The sequence below is a fragment of the Nyctereutes procyonoides genome, unplaced genomic scaffold (assembly GCF_905146905.1).
Source record: "Nyctereutes procyonoides isolate TBG_1078 unplaced genomic scaffold, NYPRO_anot_genome, whole genome shotgun sequence".
Classification (NCBI taxonomy): Eukaryota; Metazoa; Chordata; class Mammalia; order Carnivora; family Canidae; genus Nyctereutes; species Nyctereutes procyonoides.
This window is the reverse complement of record NW_026575031.1, coordinates 6368432-6389048: the sequence shown is the minus strand read 5'-3', so window position 1 is coordinate 6389048 and position 20617 is coordinate 6368432. Positions and strand designations below refer to the sequence as shown.

General features: G+C 42.9%; 1 protein-coding gene across 1 annotated transcript in view; it reads left to right on the top strand.

Moving 5' to 3' along the window:
* Window positions 1–20617, top strand: part of FSIP1 (fibrous sheath interacting protein 1) — a 189055-nt gene that overhangs the window by 157009 nt on the left and 11429 nt on the right. Inside the window, exon 10 of the mRNA XM_055316794.1 lies at window positions 19413–19917. Coding sequence (XP_055172769.1) covers window positions 19413–19917 — 505 coding nt within the window. The remainder of the gene's footprint in view (window positions 1–19412; window positions 19918–20617) is intronic.

The window sequence follows — 20617 nt, the reverse complement described above, 5'->3', positions numbered from 1 at the left end:
GCATGCAGCATGAATTTGGTTATGGTTGGTAGCCTCCTCTTGTTCCTGATTGTTTTCCAAAGTCCTTCTCTAGCTTTCTTAGTGATTATATGAGAATAGTCAAGATTATTTCAGTTAATTTCATTTCTGCTTAAAGTGGCCAGTCTCGGTTTTGTGATTTCTATTTATTTGCAACTAAGAACACTGACTGGTGTGAAACTTGGCACCAGAAATGGTTGTAGGAAATGGAAACATAGAGAAATGGGGGGCGGGGGTCTGGGATTGGTTGTCTGGCTTAGTTGGAGCTGAAGGTAGTGAGAAATACAGTCACACAAAGGATGAGACTCTTGTATACCATTAACATCCAATGGCAAATCAGCGAATAAATCATCTGTGAACTTCTAGAATGAATGCTTATTGAAGGAACGAGGATTTTGGGAACTAAATGGGAGCTTCCATAATTAATGTGAAGGGATGAGCATCTGAAGGACTGGGATGATGTGGTAGCTGCATGTGACAGTATTGGACAGCTTCAAGAAAGAGAATGTGAGCTCAGATCCCTATTTTTTTTTTTTCCTCTAAGCATGGATTAAAAACTTGGGACTTTGCTGTGACTGCACTTAAAAAAAAAACAAAAAAAAAAACTCTATTGTCATTCAGAGTTGAAAAGGTCAAAAGCCAAATGTAGGTTGCCAAATTAGAGTGTCAGTCCCTTAAATATAAGGGACCTTCACAGCTAGGTCCCTTATATTTAAGTTTGGGTATTTGGAGACAAAGGGTAGGACTCCAAGATCTAGAACAGGGGTATGATAGGGTTTGATAAATTTAGGGTGCCCTTGATCCCCAGGATTATCAAGCCACCCTTGCTAATCTCTTTGCCTTTTCTGATGAGGTTACTCTTGTCTTGGCTGAATTTTGTGTTACCTGAAGAAGTTACATGACAAAGTTAGTTTTCTTTAGGCCCCATATGCCGCCTTCCCAGATCTAATACTAAACTAGCATGCCAGCACACCTCAAAATGCCAATGACAAAGTCAGAGCTAGGAAGTGCTAAAAAATTGCAAGATTTTGCCAACTAATACTGAAAAAAATCCAGAAACACATGAGAATGGACTTTGAAGATCCTATATCCAAAAAGAAAAATAAAATTTTTAGATGGGTTGAATTTATTCTTATGGGAGCACTTAATCAGAGGTTATGGATTCACTGTACAGGTGTGACTAAGTGACACTGATTCTACTTGTTTCCTTGATTGGTGGACCAAAACTTGGACTTAAGCCCCATGGAGATGCTAGAAATTCCTTTATAGACTGTAAGATCAAGGAATTCAAAAACTCAGGAAGATAAGATTGTTGGAGGGGATGTACTTTGGGTTTTGAACCCCATGTTTTAACTACGTCCCTTGAGAGACTCTTGATGAAAATTTCCTCAACAAAAGCTTGAGAGATACAGTGATGAAGGGCCCAATAACATCTTTGGGAGAAGATGAGGGGCCATTTCTGTAGGCCAGTGGTGTTGATAGAAGACGTTCAAGTTGAAGCAGGGCTCTCTGATTTTGCTAGGGATATTAGGATCCTGGGATGATGGAATTTATGTTGCAGCATCTTACCATCAGAAGGTAAGGTAGTCAGCATGGCTACCATAATAGGCAGAAGGATGGCCATTTTAATTGGGATGACCAGCAGGTGTCTTTGGAAGTGGCAATTGATAATGGGATCCCTGTGATTGAAATAGATAGACACTTAGCTATGCTACTTGATTTTTACAACCAAAAACTCTGGATCTTCTGGCAAACAGGCTTGATTTTATCTATTATAATAGGAAATCATAACCCCTCATTTAATTCCCAGACAGAGATTAGTTCATACACCCAGTATCTTTTAAATGGGAGCAAGGTCAAGAACTTGCTAGATAAAGCCTTGCAAAAGAGCCCTGAGCATATTTATTAGAGTATCTGAGGAAAAGGGAATATTAAGACCTCACAGAAATTAGTAGACACTTGTTCTGTTCAGGATACAATCTCTTTACTGGAGCAACTCAAAACATGCCTTGATACTTGCTATGCATTTTTTAAATCCAACAAATGCTTTACCCCCCTTAGGCAAATCAGAGAATACAGTTTGCTTTTATCTGATAGGAGCAGCAGAATACCTTCATTGCTATGTCACCATTTTGTCTATAGGTTTGTTGACCATCACTCAGGACACTATGCTAGTCCCATGTATTGTGACATGCTGATAGGATCCAGAGAGTAGGATATAGCAAGTACCCCCGATGTCCTGGTTTAAGATACCTGTGTGCTAGCAGGAAGGAGACAGTCTAGATGGTCTGGCATCCATGCAACAGCGAAGTTCCATTCTCTGTCCCTCCCTCTGACACAGTAATGCTCACCATGTTGCAGATAATTTATTTTGTCGTGAGAAATAGTCCTGAAGGGTCACATGCTAATGTGATGAAAATGAATAAAGGGAAAAGTAGCTTAAGAAAGTCATGGTTCCTGGGCAAAAAATGGAATTGCTAGATAAAGTAGAAGGTTGCATTTTGGACATGGGGCTAGTTGATGAAATCTATAAAATGCTCTATGTAGGTGTCGCCAAGTGAAATTCCTTCAGAGATCAGGAAGGGTACATAAAATGTATGAAATGGATGAGAGTAAGACAAAAGAGAGAAGGCTTTGTCCTGGGTATTAAAGAATGTACATATTCTTCTCTAAGGCATTTAAAGGGAATTTTAAAACACTAGACTGTCCAAAAGAAGAATATTGGTTGGTGATGCTATTATGACACAAAAACAAGACAGAGTGATCCCATATGGTGTAAACTTTACTCACCAAATGGGAGATAAAACTGTACCAGAGGATAAAAAAGGATGTTAAGCCACGGTGTGAACGCATACGCGTGCAGCACATACCTCCCTGAGAAAAGGTATTTATTTCATTCATGAACAAGTATTTTGTTACGTTCCTGCTATGTCAAAATGCTTTTTTAGGCTCCAGGGATGGAGTAGTGAAATGATTAGTCAAAATCTCTGCCCCATGGAGCTTATATTCTAATGGGAGGAGGTAGGCAACAAATGAATTAGTGAATTAGGGAGTATGTGAAAGGTGCAAGTGCAATCTCTGAAGGGAGAGAAATCAAGCAGGGAAGGGACATGTGGAGTGTAGGTCTGGGTGGACGCTGTGGTCAGGGAAGGGCTCAGTGAGCTGACGTTTGAACCAATGCTTGAAAGAGAGAATGAGTCCTCAAGACATCTGAGTTGGAGTGTTTCGGGAAGATGGACAGCTAGGGCAAAGGCCTTAAGACAGGTGCATGCCCATTGTCTTCAAGGGACAGCAAGACAGCAGGCAAGGTGGGAGGGAGCGAATGATGAGGGAGGTAGGTGATAAGGACCAGAAGGTGGTAGGGGAGCCCAACTCCTAAAGGAGCTTGACTTTTACTCCAAGGGAGGTGGGAACCACTGGAGGATTCTAAGCAGGAAAGCCGCCAATGATTGGACTTCCATTTTTGATAAAATCACCCTGGGTGGAGGAAACTCAGTAGGGCAGCAAAGGGAGGCAGAAAGATCAGTTTAGAGACCCCGCAGCAACCTGGTGAACAATGAGAATGTATTAGGGTGGAAGCAAGGAGGAAGCGGGAATGAATTAGATTCTGGATATATGTTGAGGTAGAACAAAAAAGATTTCCAGATATAGTGTCTATATGGTGGGAGAGAGAAGGAAAGGAAGCAGGGATGACTCCAAGCTTTCTCACCCCAAGAAACTGGAAAGTTGGAGTTGCTATTAACTGAAATGAAGATCGTGGGAGGAGCAGGGTTAAGGGTAAGATCATGGGTTTGATTTTGGATGTGTTAAATTTCCGGTGCATGTTGCATACCTGAGTAGACATGTTAAATAGGAAGTGGGATATGAGTTTAAAGTTCGAGGAGGTGTCCAAGCCGGAGCCATATGTTTGGGAGTCAGCACTCTGTAGGGACGTGAGATCACCAAGAAGCAGAAGAGAGAATGGATCCAAGGACTGGGCCCTGGGGCATTCCACAAGGTAGGGGAATTGGGGAAATGAGGAAAAATTGGCCGAGGAGCCTCTGGAGTAGCAACCAGTGAGGAAGGGAGAAAATCAGGAGGGAGGGACCCCTGGGTGGCTCAGTGGTTGAGTATCTGCCTTTGGCTTGGGTCCTGGGTTCAGGTCCCGTGGGATGTCTGCTTCTCCCTCTTCCTGTGTCTCTACCTCTCTTTCTGTGTCTCTCATGAATAAATAAATAAAATTTTTTTAAAAAAAGAAGAAAAAATGAGAATCAGGAGGGGGCAGTGATCTGGGAGCTCAGTGAGGAGTTGTCAGCTCTATCTGTGATAAGTCGCTAGGGACCTGTGAGATGGGGACTCAGGCCTGGGGAGGACATGGGTTCTTGGGACAAGAACAATTTTGGTGCAGCTGAGTGACTAAGTCCTCTCTGGAGTGGGTTTAAAAGACAATAGGAGGAGATGGATCTGATGACAGGAAGACCATTTTAAGAAATTGCATTGGAAAGAAAATGAGAGAAATGGAGAGGGTGTGTGCGGCAATGAACTTGAGAGTTGTGGCAGATATGAAGGTGATCTCCTGGCATCTGACATGCTCATACCTAGCACTCAGATATGAAACACATGTTAAGGTAAATTAGAAGGTACATGTGCTATGGTTTCAGTTTTGAAGCAGTATTAAAATCCCCAATGAACTTTCCATTTCACATATTTATTAGAGTTACTACCATTTAAAGATGTTCAGCTGCACTGGTGTCACAGTTATAAATTGTTCATTTTAATATGATGAGTTAGTTATAACAGTAATTATGCTGTGGAATGACAGACGCATGGTAATTTCTAAATGCACCATTAATTTAACAAGTTAGTGATGACAACGTCAACTGGCTCGGTGTTCATTAGTGGATTCAGCTAAATAACACATTTTGGTAACTATAAAAACCTGGATTAAGTGTAATCTATTGTTTTGGTATTTTACGAGGATCGTCTGGGTAGGGAAGATTTCAGACATCAGTAAGGGAGTTTACATCCAGCAAATGGAAGTGCTTATCTGACTCTATTTCTCTCTGTGTTCCTATTTTTATGCATTTTGTATTTTTCATCCCGTCCTCTTTAAATTATTATTAAGTGATTTAGGGGAAGTTGTGTTTGTGCCTTGCATACTTGAAGTTAAAACATTAATTTGAAATTTGATTAAAAGGAAACAAAGGCTGTTCATTATTCTGTCTGACTTCCAGAAATAGTGTTGGCTATATTATAAAATCAGAGAGTACAGAGATTTAAAGTTTTTACTGCTTTTTTCCCCCTAATTTCTTCATCCAAGCTATCTTAGCATAGTCAATGAGACGATGTTTCCAATGCACTGTGCTGAACACCGACTGTACTTGTTGGTCTCGATACCATCCATATTCCATTATAAATAAGTGACTCAGCACCCCACCTGGTGCACAGGTTGGAGCTCCTTCTATTCCATCACCGGAAATGAAAAGGGGGAATGTTAATGTGACATGATCATGATTCATGCCCCATAAAAGGTAGAGACCCTATTTTGGCTTGTTCACTTGAAGTATTTATCTATTAATAAAGAACCTTTTGGGGCACCTGGGTGGCTCATGCAGTTTAAGCATCTGACTCTTGATTTCAGCTCAGGTCATGATCTCAGGGTCAGGAGACCCTGCTTGTGATTCTCTCCCCTTCTCCCTCTGCCCCTGCCCTCACCCTCTAACCCTTGCTCTCTTTATCTTTCTCAAAGAAATAAATCTATTTAACGAATCTTTTGAGAAGGCTCTTTCCCTATAAATACTTATGAAAAGAAATAGTTTTCTGCATGCTTATGAAGCTCTCTATATAAGTGCACGATTGGTTTCCATAATTAAGCCTAACCACAATCAACGGCTGTGATTATTTGTTCTATTTTCATGGCGGACCAAATTAAACCTCTGTGTCAGACTTACAGTGAATGTCACAGTGATAGGCCTAGAATATAGGCTTTTTATTGCCCTCAGGAATTTTTGTGAATCTGAAGCATTTTTTCCTCGGTCAGTAGGCACAAAGTTGGTGGAGGCTTGGAGGGGCCAATCCTTGTTGGCATTGTCTTTGCCCCTGGGCCCAGTGAGTTGTTGCCTATGGAGGGCAATATGGAGAAGAAGTTATCTTTTCCCTTCAGCCAATTTGTCCGTCTATCCTTGTTGGGATCTGAAAGGTTAAGAAACTCTCAGGAGTTAAAGAATTGTTCTCTGGTGTGCCCAAATCATAAATGAAGAGCCATCAGTTGATTAAACCATTACCTTCCAAAGCTGTGTGGGGAGATCAGGGTCCAGGGGGCATAGGATACATGGGAGAGAAGTGGACTGGCCCATATTTTGGGAGCACTGGCTACTAAGGGGACAGAGTGAGACCACTGAGTTGAATTTACAGGAGCATGTTGCCACTGTAGAAGGTGGAGGAGCACAGAAAGAAGGTTTCATGTAGCCAACAAACCTGTGTCTGTGTCTATCTTGTGCCATAGGCATGGGGCACAGAGATGAGGAGACCTGGTCCCAGCCTCGAGAAACCTTATATCCATCAGGGAAGGCAGACACAGAGGGTGCTGTGCTGATGTGACCTGGCAGTCCAGGTTTGGGGGTGCAGAAGGCAGCTGTGACCCCCAGGAAAGGGTCTCTTGTTCACACTCCTGCCTTAGGTTTATGAAGTGAAAGTGGTTCTATTAGGCTGCTCTGCTGTATGGCATTTTCAGATGTAGAATAGAGTGTGAGAGGGCATGTCCCAGTACCATGCTGCCACCAGAGTGCTCCCCCTGGAAGATGGAAGCTAGTCAGCTCTTCTAGGCAGCTGCGTGAAGACAGGGGTATGAAAAACCCTAGCTTTATATTCTGGCTTAATTTTTTGATTAGCTCTGGGCCTTGAACTAAAGACATTTAATTTCTCTGAGCCTTATTTTCCTCATCTGTTGAATGTAAAGAGTGATTTCCCAGTTTCTCCCATTGGGTAACTGGGAGAATGAAATGGGATAATGTACGTCGGCATTCCTGGTATATGGTGGATAGTCGAGGACTATAAACCCTGTCCACTCCATGGCCCCAGTGCCACTGACCAAGGACCGAAGGCTGGTCTGTACACCTGTCTGACACCACGGGGCTGATAACCAGCAGAGGAAGTGGAAAGTGTTATCCCTTTGTTTTCCCAAAGGAAAGCCCCTTGCCCTGTGGAAGGCAAAATTAAATGTTTTATCATTCAAGAGAGACAATGCATCAAACTATTTAGATCTTTCTGAGTTTGGATCCAACTTACTAAATGGCTTTTTTGTTTGACTTTTAGAGAATGTAACTTCCCACAGTTTGGGTCAGAGCAAAACTTGGAAGTTACTGTCCACAGTATATGATCCTTATTGTCGGTGGTAGCATGACTTCACTTTCAGAATGACAAATGTAAAAGGACAGTTCACTGAGCAGCAATATAAAGAGAGAGCTTCATGTTTATGTAATAACGTTGGGCTTTGTGTGCTGTACAGAATGTACAGCAGTAATTAGATGTTTCAGATACATGTCTAGACAGGATAAAGCTGCAGGAGCACTTGCTCAACCCTGGGAAAAGCTACAGGTCGCCTGTTTGTGACCAGAAAAAGCTCTCCTTGATTAATAAGTTAAATGTGGAGTTAGCTCTCTGGCGCTAGATTCACACCCAAGAGGGAAATTAGATCTGATGAGATTTGACAGGACCCATCATTTGTAGGACTCGACTAGGCCTAACTTTGTGACCTGACTTGAGGGTGCTCCGAACGGCATCTCTCAAATATCTTTCTACCATCCTGCTACAGGCCCAGATGCCCGTTCTAAGAATCACCCCTTTGATTAAGTCATTCTGATTTGAAGAGGCCCCACCTGTAAAATGCGAGCTTGTCCCTTGGGAGGGTTACATGGTGCCCTTGCATTGCTTGGTCTTAGGGAGAAGAATGAGGAAATGCATCTTAGGATAGGTAAGTTTGGATGTGAGGGCAATAGGAAAAGGTTTGAATTGAGGATATTTTTTGAGGAAGGTGTGCTCAAGTGGAGAGGGCTGATGGGGCACCATGAGGTCTTAGGGTACTCAAGGGAGGCGAGCAGAAAAAGCCGGGGTTGGCAAAAGGCAAGTGTCCTGTGTGTGCCTGCACACAAAGCAAGGGACACACCTGGTTCACCTACATCCCTGGGCTTTACGACTCATCTTGAGCCCTGACATTATTTATTATTATTATTATTATTATTATTTTAAATTTATTCATGAGAGAAACAGAGAGAGGCAGAGACATAGGCAGAAGGAGAAGGATCCTGATGCGGAGCTCGACCCCAGCACCCTGGGATCATGACCTGAGCCAAAGGCAGACAGCCACTGAGCCACCCAGGTGCCCCCCCGCCACCCCGACATTAATTATTTTAAGCAAAGATAAACATGTCTGGAAACCAGCCCCTTTCTGGGTACTGTTCTGGTCACCACAGTACTTTCCTGTACTGATGACTTAATAGTGTCTGCCTGGAAGTGTAAACTTTCCTGCTTGCCCTGATGACTGAAGATGCACGTTCCACCTTTCCTTCCTGGGGGCCCCCTCCCGCACCTGATGGTCTCTGGAGCCCCCATACCAACCCCTGCAGCGCCTAGGGTGATTTGCCAACTGCCCGCAGGTTTTAGTTGTCCAATCATTTGCAATGCCCCGCTCCTCACAGCCCAGGGGGACCCTCCAAGCTTGGAATGTGTGGGCCCCAGGCTCTAACCTCCTGGGGGCACCATCCAGCCACCGCTACCAGCAGCTTCCCACTTGCAGCCTGGTGCTGCTGGTGATGGCCTGGCACTTAGCGCAATTCTGCTTACGGGGCACCAGCAGGGTGCTAGCAGCCCCACCCGTGTTTCTCACATGCACTGCAGGTTGCTAGTTGTTGGTATTCCTCACCTCTGGTGAGGAGCCAGCCAGTCCTTAGTGTTTCCCTTTCACAGTTTAGAAATTCTAGGCTTTGGGAGGCCAAGTGATTTGTCCAAAGGGGTGAGAGACCTGGGATTCCAACTTAGACACATCAGCCTCCCTCTACTACTACATGCTGTGGCTAAGACTAGTTCTTCTTCATCTGGAGGCTTCTCTCTCTCTCTTTTTCCCCCCAAAATGATAGCATTCAGCCTACAGAACACTTAACGTGGGGAACTTTTCCAGCCAGAACACAGATGGCTGTGGGGGAACAACAGGGAGAAAGGCTGCTGAGGCCTCTATGCTGCAGAGGCACGTCCTGTGTTTGCTGGCCTAGCCCTTTGCTTTGGTCCCTTGGTGGGTGCTGATGTGGTGGGGTCTGCTGCTCTCTGACTCCCTTAGGTCCCAGGCGTGCTCTTGTTCTCTACCCACCCAGAACCAAGGCAGGCCTCCCTTTGCTTTGGTAATAGACGTGCCTTAGTACAGAACGCCATACCGTCACGTCTTTTATACCCGGTGTTTGTCTTTGTCTTTGTTTTTTTTTTTTTTTTTTTTTTCCTGTTTATCTTGACACTCAAACCTAAGCCATGACCTTGGCTTTCTCTCTGTGGCTCCAGTTCGTATTCTCCCTCCAGCTCTGCTACCTCTGGCTGCCCTGGGCAAATGTCCTTCCCCCTAGGACTCTAAGGGGTTTTCTATGTTGATCCTGCCTCTTGGCAGGGGGTGGGGGGGGTGGGAGGTGGGGAGGTGGGGGGTGCTCCGCGCTGTTCTGCGGAGCCCTGAGCCCTAAGGCTCCTGAGGCAGCCCTTTCCCTCCTTTGGCCTTACCAGTGCTTGCCCTAGCTCTGCAGTCCTTCTACCCAGCTAGCACTGCCCTGTGGGCCTTTGACCAATTTGCAGAGGCTGGGGGTGGAGCTCTTGGCCCTGTGCCCCCTGGCTCAGGACAGCTCCAGCTGCTGTGTCTGAAGCCCTACCAGGTCTTGGGAGCTGTTGCTCATTGTGGCTGTCTCAGTCTGGAACAGCAAAATCGGAGGCAAAAGCTTCTTTGCTGTCACTCAGCTCGTGAGAGCAACACCAGAGAAGAAGTGGGGGAAAGGGGTGAGACAAAGAAGGAGGGAAAATAAATATGGAAGGTGAAGGGTTGATCTGGCTACTGTTTGCTAGCAAGTATAATTTCTTGTCTGATCTTATGGGACATCTTCAGGGAAAATCCCTGACGGTGACTACATTTTACAGCCATTCTTCCCAGGGAGGAGGAGACAGGGTCTTACTCACTGGCTCCCCTCCCCTCTTGGTCAAAGTCTGCTTCAAGGGCCAACTTGTACATCTAGTTTGCACAAGCCCAGGAGTGACCAGCTGACCACATCATACCTGGTTACCAACCCACACCTCAGCAGCAACAGAATGGATGGCAGGCCGGGGGGTGGGGGGTGGGGCGTGATGTGCTTATCAGTGACACAGCGGCCGAGGTATAGACATCAGCAGTGATATCTGGATCCGCAGCTGTGGGGGCAGGACGAGCTGTATTAGGTCCCCTTGGCCCAGCAGCAGGCAAATGCACAGATCTGGGTGATGGTTAAACTGGATCCCGTCACATTGGAACATTTTAATGTCAGTGCAACTTGGCTCCTGGGCTTGTCTGTGCTACTAGGAGCTTTCTTGTCTACTCAAGGAAATATTCAGTTTCCCTTCCCAGTTCCTAGAGTGGAGCATGTCTCAGAGGGTAATCTCTTATGTGGGGGAGTGGGATCCAGCTGAGTGTTCTCTCTGGTTGGGGGTGAGGTGCAGGATCTAGATAATGCCACAACAGAGGGATATTTCTCTCAGCAGGAGGAAGAGCTGTCCTTGGAACAGCTGATGAATGTGGCATTGATCATGTACTGAGGGCCCATGTCTCCAGAAGTGCTCACTGTCAGAGGCTGGAGATCTTAGCCAGCCTCTCACTCTCATCAATAGGCTGGAGATCTTAGCCAGCTACCACTCTCATCAATAGGCCTTGTGAGGCCAAATACTACCTTCTAGGTCATGACGGTCATGACATATCTCTACCTTGTTTCAGCTCTAATAGATGGCCTCCTCCATGCCCTTCTGCACTGGGTGATCATTTATCTTCCTTAACACCTGTTGGATATCTTCCTCTGACCTGGCCTTAGTGAGCCCCTGTTGGGGGTGGTCCTGTAGTGACCACAGCCCAGTAAATGCCTGTTGAAGATACCAGAGACAGAGTTCTAAGGTCACCTTGTCTTCAATTGGCAAGCTAAGATGATGGTAAGAAAAGTACTTAAATTTCTAGAGGGGCAATCCTGTGGGCATACAGAGGTTCTTTAGGTTTTGATTATACTGAATTTTTCGAACTTGATTCATCTTTCAGGTGACCTACAAAATCAAGATGAGACTTGATCTGGACTCTGGCCCGGGTTAAAGCATTTAAATAGCTAATGGCCTTCTTTGACTTCTGACCCCATCATGGCCTCCCTTGACCCAGCTAATCTCTACATAATAAAAATAGCCTTTCAAACTGAGAGTAGGGAAGACCATGCAAATGATTTTAATAATTGTTACTATCCAGTAAACCATCAATGTTGCATAGTTGAGAGGGGGAGTTAGTTGCACTATAAGGAAGGTACTGAATATACCTCCCCAGAGGGTGGAGGGTGGGCAGGTGGTCCAGCCCACCATAAAAAGTGATCAGAAAAAGTTCTTTTTGTACCATCTTGCTGTGTTTGTCTTCAGCAGCCTCCTGGCCAAGCTGGGAGTATGGGGTGCAGGGGTACCTGGCTCCTTCCATTCAGCTGCAGACCTTGAACCTCAGCCTTGTTTCTGACAAGGATGTAGATATGTGACAAAAGGGCCATTCCAGCAACTTGCTCAGAACAGGGGGAATCTGATCCAAGCGGATTTACTGTCTCTACTGCTGTAAAACAGCAAGTGCCAGCAACCCTCAGATGAAACATTTCCACCAAATAGAAAAATTAGAGCCCCTTTTCAAGTCATCCTGTTAGAAATCAGAGGAGTGAAATTGGTCTGGCTTTCCTTTGAGCACATCTGCACCCTTCTGACTAGGTCACCAACTAAAGCTCAGTTCCTGGCCCCCTCACAAATGGCAGGAATTGAGAATCCCATTTCCTGCGTCTAGCTCTTCCCATCTGTGCTCACCCTTTCCTTATGCACTGGGATCATGCTGGCATTCCACCCATCTCATCCTCAGAGATGGAAACTGGAAGTCTGGAATCCTGATGCCAGGGAGACCTGCTCTGGCACCTGGACTAAGAAGAACCATTACGGAATGTTCTGGGGCACAACAGCCTTTCATCAGACAAACCCATTGGGCAAAACCTTCCAGGCCCTGCCTCTCCCAGCTGTTCGGGGATGATCAGTGGCTTGAGCAAGGGCGATGTCCTATTCTGCATGGTCACTTTGATATGCCAGGCCCCACATAAAAGCAGACTTCCAACACCACCCCATCACTCACACTCTCACCTCAGAGCCACTTGCCTTGACCTATTTCACACTCTGTATTATTCTATCCACAGAGCCTCCCAGCTTCTGACCTGGGGGCTGACTCACTTTCCTGTTTACAGCCTTGCCTCAACCCTCCTCATTCCTAATGTTTTACATAGTTTCTCTGGCAATGACCTTTGCTTCCCTTTTGACTAGGGTTCAGATTCTCCTCTGGCCAGACAGCTTCTGACTGTTCTGGGTAAAAATATGCCAGGTCTTACCTGGCTCTCTGTACCCGTGGTCCCTTCTGTGGCCTCCTAAAAGCATTGTACCTGCCAGACTGGCCTGTATATGGCTGGGGTAGCCTCAGTGTCAGAGAGGAAGGTAGGAGAATAGAATAGGGAGGGAAGGACCTAGGAAGGGAAGGACAAATAAGCCCTTTCCTTCTGTGAAAATTTAGCGCTATGGATGTAGACATTAAAGGGAACATCAATCATTTTACCCCCGTGAGTTATAGATTTGCTCAATCTCAAAGGGCCCCAGCGAGTGATGTGAACCTTTTGAGGCCACATGAGCCTGTTGGGACTATGTAGATAGTGCTTGAGAGTGCCACTCTGTATTCCAAGTAGAAGTTCAACCTACCATTCTATCCCCAGGTGAATATTTTCCAACAAGTACTGCTACCTACTTTTACTTCTCAATTAATTATTCAGTGGGTACTCAGAGTAAATGGGATCGGTGAAGTTTGGATGGCTAATCAATGAAGTTGGCCATATGACCTCACATTGATTCAGTGTCAGGTCCCTTTCTGATGCTGTGCATGTGGTAGATTTATTTTGGGGTTCCTGCTCTGCTCACACCTTCTTCGAGAAACCCCCCTTACCCACAGCCCTGCCAAAAATATCCCGTCAACCATGTTCATACCATGTGATGCTCACCATATAGGTGACTGGACCAGTGATGAACACTTGAAACTAATCCTGATGGTCCTTCATTGAGTCAATGACCAACCAGGTCATCTTGCTTGAAAACAGGAGCTCACAGATGTAGAGATCATTGCTAGTCATTGGTGGGTGCTAGACTTTTAAGGTGATGTTGGCTAGAAGCAGAGTTAATTCATGCACAGGCAATCTGGGGTGGTAAGGGAGCAGAAAGAAAGCATTAGTAAGCAGAGACAGCTCATTTGCCGAGGGAAGGATGCATCAGACAGCAGGGAGTTAAGACCACAGGGACTCAGTAAGAGGTGGAGCACATGACTTAGGTTCTCATGGCTTCCCAGCTCCAGAACCCCAAATCTCTGTCCATCCTTCATCTCTTGCTTGCTGGTGTCCATGAGATGACTTCTTAGATCCAAGACCAAATCGTCTCTACTGCCTGAGAGAGTTTTCCAGACAAGAGAAAGCTAAAGGAGTAGATCATCGCCTGACTTTTTTTTTTTTTTTTTTTTTGATAAGGATTTCTGTTCCTCGTGGCTAAAAAAACCTTGATTAGAATAAACTGCTACTTAGGTGTTGCCAGCAGTGGCTGCAACAGGGAGTTGTAAACTTTTATCTTGGCAATTAAGGAAAGGGTGGAATATTTCCTACTTACTTATTTTGAAGTAGAATTTGATGTCATTAAAAAGCTATTTACATCCATATTCTTGTTGTTAATCATTTCGGACATTCTGGCTTTTCACTCTTTTCTCACTTGTGATAATCATATTGGCTTTAGAGGGTGTGTCCTTAGGAACTCAGCATTTGTGGGGAAAAAAACCCTCCACAAAAACCCAATATCAGACATAAGCTTACATCAAAGTAGGCAGGATTGGTTCTGCTTATTTATAATAGTGGACTTTCGAATGATCTGCCCCAGAGACATAATCTTGATTGCCTTGTCAACAAACTCAGTGCCCAAATAGCTGGAGTTTTTATGGCTGGGGAAACTCCATATATATAGCATCAGAGGAGAGGCAGGGGTGAAGGTGAGGTAATTCAGTCTATGATCCATCTCCTGCAATTACAAGCTGCACTCCTCATCAGATTTAGCTCCTACACCAAGTTGGTGTTTACCTGGGTGGAGAAGTGTAAATAGTGGGCACTCTGGGAATGGAGTTGAGGGTTGTCATTTTTTTTTTCCCTAGCTGAAAGAGAGGTCACTATGTAAGTTTGTATAAGATACTATGCTAGTCTGGGTAATAAATTCAAAGTAAGATAAAATATTCTATGGGAAGAATTTTCATGTCTGAGGGAATGGGCAGAAAAATGAATGTCATTTGGGAAAGGATACTTAGAGAGTGGTAGAGGGAGAACTCATTTACAGTGAGAGGCTATGTAGCCTAATAGTGAGGCACGTGGGCTCTGGACCTGGACCACGTGGATTCAAATCCTGTGTCTACCACTTAGTTGGCTGTGTGACCATGGACAGGTTACTGAATTTCTTGGTGCTTCACTTTCTTCATCTATAAAACAGGAATAACAATAGTACCTACCTCCTGGATTTGTTGTGAAGATGAAAAGAAATGCTACATGTTGTACTCATAGAGTGGTGTCTGGCCCGGAGTAGGTGCCTAATAATTGCTAACTGTTACTGTTTTGTAACACTTCACCAGGTGTGTCAACAAGACCAGCAAGGTGCGTGAGAACTAACACCACAAGTATTCTATCTTCTTGTTCTATCGAGAAAATCCAATATATTTACTCTCTGGCTATGGAATATGTGTGCTTTGGCTAAAACAAGAAAGAAGGTGCATAAAAGGGCTAGTAAAATCAGGATGAGAAGAGAGGGGCTTTCATAGAAGGAGGGTAAATAGATTGGGTTCTGGTCTGGAAAAATGAAGACTGAGATGCACTGTGATGAATTTTGTGAAAGACAGGAATAGCATGAATAATAACTTGTTTATGAAATACTGGAAAATTAGAACTGGCATGAAAGATGAATACTTTGAGGTGAATACTTGAACAGATGGTTACTTGACTGTGCTTGCTGTGAGTCGTTCAGTTACGGAGCTCATTAGCTCAGGAGTTTCAAAGGAATTTGGATGAAGGGTATGGGTTATGGTCCTTTAACTATCAAGGGTCATTAGGGGCGTTTGGGATAGAACCCTAGTTTGGTCTAGTGAAGCATTTGTAAATTCTGTTAATGTAGTATTTGCAGTTGCAAACCACCCAGCAACCTTAATTCACTCGATTCCCATACCAGTGAGTTCCTGAGTTTATACCATGGGCAAGTCTCTGCAGAGAATCAAAAGATGAGAGAGATGGCTCATGGTGAAGGCTCTGATCTGTGTTACCACCCAGAAAACACTGTGGCTAAATTAACTTAATTTGGAGGTTTAATATAGTTGGTTCATTTTTACTTATAATGTCTTGAGACCAGGCAATTTTTGGTTATTTTTTGAGTTTGGGATTGGTATTGTGAAGAAGTTAAGGAAACAAAAGTTTCTTTCTGTAGGGCAGCTGTGGGACTCATGAAATTGAGCTCAGTGGTTGAGCATCTGCCTTGGGTTCAGGTCGTGATCTTGGGGTCTTGGGATCCAGTCCCACATCAGACTCCCTGCAGGGAGCCTGCTTCTCCTTCTGCCTATGTCTCTCCTTCTCTCTGTGTCTCTCATGAATAAAAAAGTTGTCTTTTTGTTATTGTATTGCTCTCCTAAATTCTGTCAAGGATGCTTGAATGTCAATAGAACGTTTATTCTTTCTTTTATTTTTCACAAAAATCAATTTTAGGGCTAGAGGTTAATTTGGAGACCATCTTCCTCAATTCCTCCTTTCAGCGCTGAAGGAAGTGGGTCCCTTGAGTGACATACACAAGCTTGGACCAAAGCCCAAGTTCTAGTCATCTGTGTTTTCTTTCCCATCAGGCTGCTTCCCCCAGAGGATCAGGGTGATTGTAGTTGAGCTTATTTCCGTGTACACACAGACTCAAATGTGTTATGTTTTATCTTGGAGCACCCAGAAACAGATTTACTGTGAAGCCAGTGAAGCTTAGGCGTCAGGCCCCTCACTTGTATGAGCCTTGAGCGAGGAGAGGAAGCTAGGTTGTAATCAGGAAACATTTCTATATACACATTTCTGGTAAATGACCTAAAGAGAGAATGTAAGAGATGGACTTGACTTTCCAAGGCTCCAGTAATTTATTGTGATCTTTCTCACATTCTAAGAAAAAGAAACTCACTTGTGTGCCTATTTCCTACTTGTAATGCTGTATTCTTTTTCTTACAGAAAAGTGTTCTCTTCCTGCTGCAAGATTAAAAGTTTCAGGTTCTATAAAACCTCAGTTTGCTTCTGATGCCCAAGGATGTGATCAGTTAGAAATTTCATTTTACTATTTCAGATTTTGATTTTTGAATTAATTTTTATTTAATAACTTGAATACATTTAAGTTATTTTTATATTTTAATTTTAACCTTTGCTATAGTAATAAAATAAAGAAAAAGTTGCGTTAAAAGGTTTTAAACAAAAATGGTAGCTCCTTGTCCCATCCTTCCCCACCCCTTAGTTTTGCTCTCCAGAATCAAGCATTTTTAATTCCTTTAGCTCTTTTCTCTCACTTTTTACCTCTATATTGTTTAATATCTTGCCATCTTAATTGATCTGTTTTATATCAATTTACAATAATACAATAGTGTGGTATTATTATTTAGTTGTATGTTGGCTTCCTGTAATGGATTTAGCTTTAACTCTGAACATCCCTTCTCTCTGTTCTTATTTCTCCACAATAGTCAAATCATAATTTTTGGTTACCTCCATCATCACTGTTTATATTATGATGACCATTTAAATATATTTACAACAAAAGAAAGTAGAATCCTATGGTGTTATTTTTTTAAGAGAGGGGTGGGGGTTGGGACAAAGGGAGAAGGAGAGAGAGAATCTCAAGTAAGCTCCACACCCGGTGCTTGAGCTTGATGTGAGGCTTGATCCTACAGCCCTGAGATTATGACCTGAGCCAAAATCAAGAGTCAGATGCTCAACTGACTGAGCCACCCAAATGCCTGCTATGGCATTCTTTCTTGTACAACTTTTTATTTGTTTAAAGTTAATAATTATCTTATTTTCTTTTGCTTAATTTTCTTTGTTATAGCTTTTTGTTTTCCCCAGAGTCTGTAATTGCTTTGTTTTTCCTTTTATTTAATTTTCTGTATCTAGCCAAATAGATCATCAGAACTACAAAGCATCTATTTTATCAGTATTGTTTGTGGAAGTGGTCAAATATACCAGATAATCTACCAATCTTCCACATCCTCTTCCTCTCCAACCTCTCCCCCAGACCTCCTTCATCCTCCTTCTGCAGTATGAAGTAATATTTTTTCTAGTGTCTGGAAATTTATATGATAAGCCTTTGGTGAGAATGTTTTGTGAAGATGACACTCAATGGATCCTTTCGAAGTTTCAGGGGATTATCTAATCATTATAAGCACTTTTATGTAATAGTTTTATATAAGCAGATTTTGAAAGTGTGTTTTAAATACTACTGTACAAGGATTGCCTTCATTTTCTAGTTGACAAGGTTTTTGAAGGGAGTTCTCCTAATAGTGGATAGAGTGCCACATCTGGATGCCTGAAATGTCTCGTGATTAAAAGTAGGATTTGCTACTATCTAATTCAAGTCCTATTTTTTGACATGTATATTAACCTCAGGGTGAATTACCTAAAGTTTGAATCCTAGATAATTATTAAGAATATATTCCCAATTTCTCTTTATTCTCAAACTCATAATGGCGCTTGCCACCATGAAACCATTAGTTTTTAATATATGGAAGTTAAATATAGTTTTAAAACAAATTATATTTTAAAAATTTGTTTTACATACTATTTTTTGTTAGCTGCATTAGAAGCATTACACAATAATAAGGAATTAACTATGCTTGTTCCAATAACACCTTCCCTCCCTGATACCTTATACATGCAGAACATTTTTGGTGAATTCCTACTGGGTCCTACTAAGTAGGACAACACATTGTTTTACTTTACTGAAGTAGAAACTAAGGCTTTTGCAGCAATTCATGATTAGGTTTTCTTATGGAGACTTTTTGTTCTTAGATAATGCATTCCCCTGTAAAGGAGGATTAGGGTTTTCCTAAATGATCCACTATATAAATCGGGAATGGTGCTGATTCTTTAGAGAAGGAAAAATTATTTTCAGTGTTTTTCAATATATTTTAATTCCATTCCTTTTGAGATTGATGCAATTCAAGTTGCATGCTATTCAGTTGAGTTCTTGTGGAACATAGCTCTATGCCTTCATTTGATTTATTTCCTGAGACATCACTGGAAGAAAACAATGTTTTTGAATCCTTAAGATCTTCGTTGAAATGCTCAATCCTGTTAGCCTCTACAAGCAGAGATTAAATGTCTGTGATCAAGTCCTCCTCCCAGAATGCACCGTTATTGGAATGCCCCTGGCGTCTGTCTAGATCTGTAGTTTTGAAGTAACTACACATCTCAGGATGCACCACCCCTTTGCCCTTCCTTTTCTGTCTTCAGTTGTATTGTCCACTGAAAGCTGTGGACAGACATAGGTGAGGTAAATCCCCAGGGGCAGGTGTAGGCTGACTTGTTTGCCTGAGATTTATTTTTCCAGATTTTTAAGAAATTGGTGGGTGATGGGGTTCACACTGAGGAGTGGTGGAAAACAGGGAAACACCTACTGGAGATTATGGCAGAATTTCTAGCTATTTATCAATGGGCTGTTTGCCTACTTCCCTGCTTGATTTCCCAAGACTTATAAAGTTGAAGGTGGTTTTCTGTTATCTCCATTTCATGTCACTTGCACATGTATAGTTAACTAGTGATTGATTTGGTGCAGTAATTTTTTTCCATCAGTGCTAAGGGGCTTTCCCCAGAATTTCAGTATGCATGGTAGATTCTAAAGCGATTCTCTAGGGATTCTGTGCATTTCTCCTGACATTTTGGATCCTTTAAAATGAATGATTTTGCTATTTGGGTATTTTGTGTAAGGGATTTCCTGGCACTTGCACTTATACTGTATTACTGGCAGCTTATCAACAATATATGTGTTTACTCCATCAATTGACTATGAAAACATTTGGTTTGTTTCATCAGTTAGATTCAGCATCACTTCTCTCTGAGGAACAGTTAAGGTGTCTTCTGGATGAATGCATACTCAAACAGAAGTCTGTGACTAGACTTTCTTCAGAAAGAGAAAAGGAAGACCTTGAGGATATAACACCGGAGGTCCCCTGTCTTTCCAGATCTATCCTTTCTGAGCTCCTAAATGGGTTAGAAACAAAATTCACAGAGGTGAAAGATGCAGATATGCTGGAGAATGTGGAATGTGAAACATGTACAGGCTACTATCTCACCAAAGCCTTGACTGGGCATTTCATGTCCCGGGCTCTTGTCATCGAAGCAGAGAATTTGAAATGCCTCCAACTTTCTGAGGACAAGGTTATTTGTGACACAAAAGACTATTTTATGTCGAAGACCCTTGGCATTGGAAGACTGAAAAGGCCCTCTTTCTTGGATGATCCACTGTATGGCAAAAATGTGAGCCTTTCATCCGAAGACCAACATCTGAAAGTCAGCCCTCCAGAGAAACCAGAAATGGGTAAGGCTTGGAGAATATATATGTTGGTGTGTAATTATTACTCAGCCTCTCAATATAAATGTGTTATAGTTTAAGGTAGAGCAGGATAAGAGGTATGTTTGTAAGTCACAGATGGTGTCAGTAGCATGCAGCATGACAATTTATCCGTGTTTGTATGAGAGCAAGATTTGAGTTTAGTACTTTTATGAGATACATTATTCCTAATGGTAATTAATACATATTCTTGATGGTTATACAGAAAACAGTTATGATTTCAGAATAAAACAAATTAGTTTCAACAGATGCAAATAATTTGAATAGATTTGCTTAGTCTTTTAACTTCCACATTTCAGGGATGGACATTTATTCCACGGGATGAATTTATAAAATGTGAAATACATTTTATTAGTTTTTTTTTTTTTAAAGAATTTACTTATTTATTCATGAGAGACATAGAGAGAGAGAGGCAGAGACACAGGCAGAGGGAGAAGCAGGCTCCATGCAGGGAGCCAGATGTGGGACCCGATCCTGGGTCTCCAAGATCACACCCTGGACTGAAGGCGGCGCTAAACCGCTGAGCCACCCAGGCTGCCCTCCATTTTATTAGTTTCTATACAAATTTCTCATCCCAGTTGTGTGTATATACTCGGTATTTTGTCTGGATACAGTGTTGCGTTTTACAATGGTACAATGGTACAGGTGGACATTTTTTGACATACTG